The 7810-nt window shown below is 31.4% G+C and overlaps 1 protein-coding gene across 1 annotated transcript in view; it reads left to right on the top strand.

The window, feature by feature from the left end:
- The window catches only part of LOC145328042 (uncharacterized), an 83308-nt gene that overhangs the window by 35169 nt on the left and 40329 nt on the right, over positions 1-7810 (top strand). The window contains exon 3 of the mRNA XM_080171592.1: positions 7613-7685. Within this exon, the coding sequence (XP_080027718.1) occupies positions 7613-7685 (73 nt within the window). The remainder of the gene's footprint in view (positions 1-7612; positions 7686-7810) is intronic.

Raw genomic sequence — 7810 nt, 5'->3', positions numbered from 1 at the left:
TGTTATTTTTTATACCTATTCAAGATTTGGGCGTTATCCTCTTAAAAATATTTTTTTCAATTTTTAAAATAAATTTTCAACATAAAAAATTTCAAAATTGAAAAAAATGTTTCTAAGAGGATAGTACTAAAATTTTTTTAATTCTTTCTGGTCTTTGTATGGTCATACAAACTTATAAACACTTATACATGTAGTATTTGTTTGTTAAAGGGATCAAAATATAAACTTTAGAGAGAAGTATCCCTATTGACGACATATTTCCTTCTAATATGACGTCAATCAAATTAGTTTTTTCCAAACGTTGTAAAATTAGACCCCATTATTAGGAGACAATTTTAAAATGAGTTATGGATTATATGCTAAATAGCTAAAGAAAAAGCACAGGTTCGCCTATCTAATAGCAGCCAAGTAAATAAATTTAATAAAAATACGTTAGTTAAGTCTTAACAAACAAACAAAATTAGCCATCTGTCTTTTAGAGTAGCCAAGTAATTTTCGTTTTCCCCCCAAAAAAATTCAGACATACGGACAGACGGTCATTTTGAAAAAAATAATAATAACGAAGTAGAATAATACGATAATAAACATAGAACATAGAAGAATAACTTATCAACTGCTGTAAATTTTTGGTAAGAATATATTATATATTAATCTTATCTTTTTGTATGAGGTATAATGACAACGTCTGTAATACGTCTTTTTTATGTAGTACGTAAACATTTTTAAAAGCGAAGCTTTTCTATAATTAGGGTCGGTCCGTCCGTACGTCCGTCCGTCCGTACGTCCGTAACGTATAGCTTTTTTCGTTAATTTAGGCATGTTAGAATTGTCCTATCGATTTCAAACTTTGCCTGGTGATTCCTGTAGTAGTTAGGTACGATTTAGAAAGCGTAGCAACTCTATAATCATTACCAGAATGTCCGTACGTCCATTTTAAACATGTTGATTTTTTTTTACTTTTTTAACAACAAATTTTTGTATGATCTAATTATCCGATCGATCTGATTTTTTGTATACTGATTCCTGGGACATCAAAGTACAATATTATTAGCGAAGCAACTCTATAATTAAGTCCTAGAAATGTAAGTATGTCCATAAACATTATTCTGTATCAAGCAGTTTTTCAACAAATTTACTTAAAATTTTGCATCGACTCTTATACATTTATATTCTGATTATTTAACTCTGACATTATACAAGTGTTAATGTCCGTTTGTCCTACCGTTTCAGTGCTTCGCTTTTATGGATGTTGTCATCCTTGTTATAATTCAATTTTATTTATCTTTAACTTAAAGTTTTATGCATTCGCAATCTTCAGGAAGATACGTCTTAATATAAATGTAACAAGGTGTTTGTCTGTCTGTCTACGGATTTTGTCAAATTGCTGCACCAATATGTTTACAGTGGAGCTTCTTATAGGTTCAAGGAAGGTTTACAACTATTTTTGGGGAGGGTACCTCCACCCTCCCAGAAATTGCTCCTAGAAATGAGTACCCCTTATCTCTAAAAGAAATACGATTTCTTATTAAGTGCTCTGCACACCTATGTATTTGGTAATACAATCCATGCAATGGGTAAAATTGATTATGACAATTTTTTAGATCTATATTATCACAAAATACTAGGGCGCAGCCATTATTTTCAAATACAAAGGATTTTTACCAGGACTTTTGTGTTTTTGGGTTGTACCCATTTAAACTAAAGTAACAGGATGTCTGTTTGTCTGTGTGTTTGTACCGAAGGATCTCACTAACCGCTGAATCGATCGGGTTCTCCTTAACAGGGTAGCTTCTCATAGGTCCCGGGAAGGTTTATAACTATTTTTGGGAGGGTACCACCACTCTCCCAAGAGAAATCGCCCCTAGAAAAAAATACCCCTCCCATAAAAGAGGCTTGAACGAAACATAAACCAATTATTTCTCTTATTAGATATTTTAAATAAAAAAAACATTCAACGTGCCACTAGAGGCCTCTAGGGGCGTAGCCGCTAGTAAATAGATATAGACAGATACATAAAGTTGGATAGAAAAATAGATAGATAGATATTGTTGACATTAATGGTCATGAGCTGTGAGACATTGAACTTTGAACGGATTAAAATAAGGTGCAATGTTGAAGTCGCGCGCAAACTTACTCTAAAAATATATATTTCTAGCGTTAAGTGTAACGCGTTTTCGAGTACATTGTCTAGGGACAACTTCTCAATGTCTTGACAACAATAGATATTATTGGATAATACAATGAACGATAAACTTCAAATTTATTAATAAATTTATTGGTAGAAAAGTTTTGACACTGATGATTTGTACAACCCAATCAAAATTTAATTAATCTCAATATTGAATAAAGTTATATTTTTTTATCGCATCGTATAATAGACAGCTTTCCGCGGATATTAAGACGAATCATTAGATTAAAACCAGTTTTGTTATCCCCGAGGGGCCGAAGGTCCTGGTTATCAAAATTGCTTTTAATTTCATTATTTAAATTTTATATTTGTTGCCCGTAATACAATGCTCTACAGGATTTTTCAGTATGGCTGAGAACCGGTTCTAATCTAGCGGATATAAATCGGTTCTAAGTCATACTGGTAATTTTTTATAGTGTAATGGAAAGGTGTGAAAATAAAACTTGGTGTAATCACGACCTATTGGTAAAATGTCATTTTCTGCTTCGTGAGATATCCTGTCATTATTAAACAAGGAAGTGATATTAGTTAAAAGGGATAATTATGTCCAAATGCAACGAAGTTTTTTTCAACTTGGAAATATACAATTTTTAACTTTGTTGGCGTAAAAAATTGGGACTTTTATTAAATCGTAGTTAGTTGGTAAAAACTAGCAATTTAATCTACAAATTGGGTTATTTTGTCTATCATAAGTGATACGTCCATAAGTTCATCATCCATTGTTTTAAAACAAATTAAGACAAATTTAGGGCAAACTTAGGACTTTCCTTGAATTACAGCCTATTGAGAACAGATGTACTTACGGAATTAAGTCTGGGCATACGGGTATACCATACTCTAATTAAAGGTACTTTTTATAAAATTCTGGCTGAATAAAAGTCAATTAAATTTAAATTTAGCTAAAGGTTTATTTATTTAACTAAAGAAATTATGCACTTAAAGTTTTTTAACCAAAACTCAAAAATTGCTAATGAAATTATATGGCATCTTAGATTTATTTGCATCCAGGGCAGTTTAACTTACAACAAATCTTTCATTTGATTTTGTCCTCTCATGTTGTTTCTTTTTCCTTGAAAATAGCTTAAACCCTGACTATTGAGTTTAGCCTTTATAAACTTTCAAGATAGTTTACTAAAATACACATTTACATCTAGCTGTTGTTTTCACAGAAAGTTTCGGTTGATCACTGATGCCCTCCCTCCCTATTTTTAAAATTTGTTTTTTTCCTATTTTCTGTCTAACCCCTGTGTTTGGCCCAAACCATGTGAGTCATAGATAAGTGATGCCCTAACCCTACTGTTCTACCTATTACCCATTATGACCTAACCTAACCTGACATAAAGTAATAAACATACAATTGAAAAAACTAACACAAGCCCCCCCCCCCCCCCTAATTTTCATGTTCTAAGAGTGAAGAGGGGGTTAACCAGGGTACTTTATCTTATATTTTCTTATAGAGCACTTTCTAAGTCTCGCCCATTACCTCTGCCCTTTGTAATTTAAGTTGCCATTTGTTGATTTTTTCCCAAGGACTTAATTTAAACTTAAATAGCAAGGACTGGAAATTTCCTTTTATTGACCTTGGACAAATTAAGACACCCTCAAGAAGTAAATATACTCTGAAAATCATGCATCAACCTTTTTTGTAGCACTAAAAATAGTATGTTAGACAGTAAATTCTAATAATTTCCAAATTTTACAAACACCTTCACACATTTGTAGGCCTAGTAACTTTGTGGTCATTAATTTAGCATCCTAATTTTTCCACCATTACATTTGTTCATTAAATTATTCCTCAAGAAATCTTATTACATATTCGAACTTAACTTACGATTATTTAAATCAAAAAAGGGTGGAATGTTAGAGAAGGTACAATCCTTATACTTAAGTAACAGGATGTTTGTCTGTGTGTCTGTACCGAAGGATTTCACCAACCACTGAACCGATCGGGTTCTCCTTAACAGGGTAGCTTCTCATATGTCCCTAGAAGGTTTATAACTATTTTTTTTTTTTGGGGGGGGGGGGTGGGACACCCCATCTCCCTAAAAATGAAAAATAACCCCCCCCAAAAAAAAAATTAAAATTAAAAATAATGGGTGGAGACCCCCTTCCTTCCCAAAAATAAAAAAATAATTTCCACCCCCCAAAATATTTTTTTTTAAATTTTTCTTTTAAAATATATAATAAGAAATTGGGTTATCAAATTCGACTCCCCCTCCTCAAGTTTCTCTAGAGCCCTCTAGGGGCGTAGCCGCTAGTGAATTAATAAAGAATTTGTCCAAAAACTTGCATTGCACGTTGACGTGATAAAGCGTAGATGGCCATTTATTGCACATAATTAATTTCAAATAGTATATTAGTTCAGTTAAAAAAATAACTGTTAGTTTGTAAAATTAACATTTTAGTAGATAAGCAAATTCATGGTTGCAATCCTCCTTAAGTCTGAGTCAATTTAAAACCAACACATATTATCATAACAGTTTGTTAGATACACTTTTCCAAAAAGGATCTATTCAAAATAAAATCTATTGATTTGATTTATCTCTGTTTTTAAAACCATTTGTTTAAATTTTACTGAGTTCAAAAGTATTTTTATAGGCCTTGTTTAACAATGCTAACTTAATCTTTTTTGTATTTTTCTCCCACGAATATCACAAAGCAAATAGAAAAACACTGAAATTGCATTATCTAATTGATATTAAAACAAGGATGACAACATCCATAAAAGCGAAGCTCTAAAACGGTAGGACACACGAGCATTAACACTTGTAGAGTGTCAGAACTGAATAATCAGAATAAAATCTGTAAAAGTCGAACAAAATTTTAAGTAAATTTGTTGAAAAACTGCTTAAATACAGGATAATGTTTAAGGACATACTTACATTTTTATGAGATGCTTCGCTTAAAAAATTGTACTTTGTTGTCCTAGGAATCAACATTTAAATTTAATGTTTGAAAAGTTAAAAATCAACATGTTTAAAATGGACATACGGACTTTTGGTAACAATTTTAGAGTTACTACGCGTTCTAACATTGTTACAGGAAGCATCCTGCAAAGTTTGAAATTAATAGGACAATTCTAACAAAGGGACAGATCGACTCTAATTATAGAAAAGCTTTGCTTTTAAAAAGAAATGACTCAGTCGTTATCAGAATCTTAATCAAAACTTTCTAAATTTCGTTGTTTTAAAAATTCGGTGAATAACCAAAGAGTTTTTTTGTTGTCCGTAAGATTGACAATAAAATATAGCTATGTCCTACAAACGGTCATTGCTGGAATTTTATCAACAGATTTCTCTTCAATAAAGAATGGCCCAGAAACAAAATTAGTTAGATTAGATTTCTTTAAAAAATCCTTATAATAAAGTAACAGTGTGCTTTTTGTTTGCGTGTCTGTTTGAACCAAATGATCTCGCTAACCGCTGAACCGATAAGGTTCTCATTTAAAGGGTAGTTTCGCATAGGTCCTGATGAGGTTTATAACTATTTTATGGAAGGGTTTCACCACCCTCCCCAGAGAAATCGACAAAAATAAAATAAAAACGTTGCCCTGCGGACATTTTTGCAATTAGCTATCATATAGCGGGGAAAAATGTTTAGATAAATCGCTGATTTTAAAATAGATTAAAAAAAAACAATTTTACGTGTCCCTAGAGGCCTTTAGAGGCGTAGCCGCTAGTTAAGTGTATTTCAGAAATACAAGACCGAAAACGGCCATAACATGCAAAGACGCAATAAAAAGAAAAAAAATACAGATATAAATAAATATTATATGTTTTATGACGTAATTGGACAGTTAGGAATAAATAATGTTGATTTTTAGCATATGCATTTATATACTTTAATAATTTTGATTCTAAAAGCATCCGTAGAAATTAAAAATGTTTCCTACTGCTGCTATGTCAGGTGCGGCAAAAATAGTACGGGGAATGTAAAGAAACAAGCGCAATTTATTACTTTGCACAGTTAGGACTTCTAAACAAAGGACGTGCAATCAAAGGGTAATAGGCGATATAAACAAGTAAGATAAATTAATAAACTAAAAAACAAAAAACTTCACCAACCCATATTTAAAAACTATTTCAAAAAGAAGAGGGTGGGGGGGGGGGAGCTGAAGTGTATACTTCAAAGAAATAAATATGTCTAGATAAACTGTCCTCATTTATCTATGTAGGAATTAAAATAGACAAAAAAAAACGTAAAAAATATTTTTAGCATAGTATTTTAATAGTTTTTATAGGAAAGTAAAATCATTTCAGTTGTGTTACCTCAAGGGCCAATGCAAACAAAACTAGAATTTATGATTTTTATTTTATTATTTATGGAAAATTATTTATAATTATATACGATCCAATAAATGAAGCATTTTCGAAGCCATGCTAAAAAAATCTATCTCATTATTGCTTGAAAATCATATGCTTATTTTGACTAATACGTTTTTAGACTTGATTATAGAGATATTTTGCTAATAACATAATAAATAGTAATCCTTATATAAAAGAATCTTTTTGTCGTTCTGTCTGTCGTACTGAAGAGTCTCGGTAAACAATGAACTGATATGGTTCTCCTTTACAGGGTAGCTTTTATTATGTCCTAGGAAAGTTTATAACTATTTTGGGGAATGGTTCAACCACCCTCCCACAAAAATTTCTTTAAAAAACAAAAATTGAAAAATGTTTTTACTTTTTCTTTTTAAATCTAAAATAAAAATTAGGTTGAAAATTTAACTCCCCCCCCCTCTCCAGTGCCCCTAGAGGCGAAGCCACTAGTCGTAGCAATATAAAGGGAACAGAATGACATTTCTCCTTATCTAAGTCGTTTGGATTTTCTGATAATATCTTTCTAAATTTTACTGTTAAAAAGTTATATTATGCTGAATAATTCTTCTATTAAAGTAACAGGATGTCTGTTTGTCTGTGTGATTGTACCGAAGAATCTCGCTAACCGGTGAACCGATCGGGTTCTCCTTGACAGGGTTGCTTCTCATATGTCCCGGGAAGGTTTATAACTATTTTGGGGGAGGGTACCACCACCCTCCCAAGAGAAATCACAAAAATCGAAATTTTTAAAAGATATTCTCGCTTTTACTTAGAGACTTGAATGCAACATAGACAAATTATTTTTCAAATTACTTATTTTCACCAAAATGTTGTTATTGTATGGCAAGTGTTCTACTTTTTTCAACCGGGAAATTTTAAAGGAATTCATCATAGTGTTTTTTAGAGAGTTGAATTTCAGTTTAAAATTGAATTTTTTAACCATTTAATTTATTGAATTTAAATTACAATAATATCATGCAGGTTGAGCATGATATTTTAAACAATAGGTTAACTTTTTAACAAACAGTATTAAATGTATAAATTGTATTTTCTAATAAAAAAGTGTTGTATTTCCTATTAAAATTCATTTTCTATTTCAATTTAGGCTAGAGAAGGATTGAAAAAAAGAGGGCAAGAATTGGAAATAAGATGGCTAGCAGAGCTCTGCCTTTTTCTAGGTAAGGATTATTCATAAAATCATAAAAATAGGTTTTCCAAGTCCTAGAATACATTTCTTCATTTAGAAACTTTTAACATGTCTGGACAAAGAGACAAACAATGACTATAGCTAAGGCTCACTGAA

Source organism: Acartia tonsa, chromosome 9 (assembly GCF_053477335.1).
Source record: "Acartia tonsa isolate MP-2025a chromosome 9, ASM5347733v1, whole genome shotgun sequence".
Classification (NCBI taxonomy): Eukaryota; Metazoa; Arthropoda; class Copepoda; order Calanoida; family Acartiidae; genus Acartia; species Acartia tonsa.
Note: the sequence above shows the minus strand (reverse complement) of the source record. Positions and strands in the feature narration are given on the sequence as shown.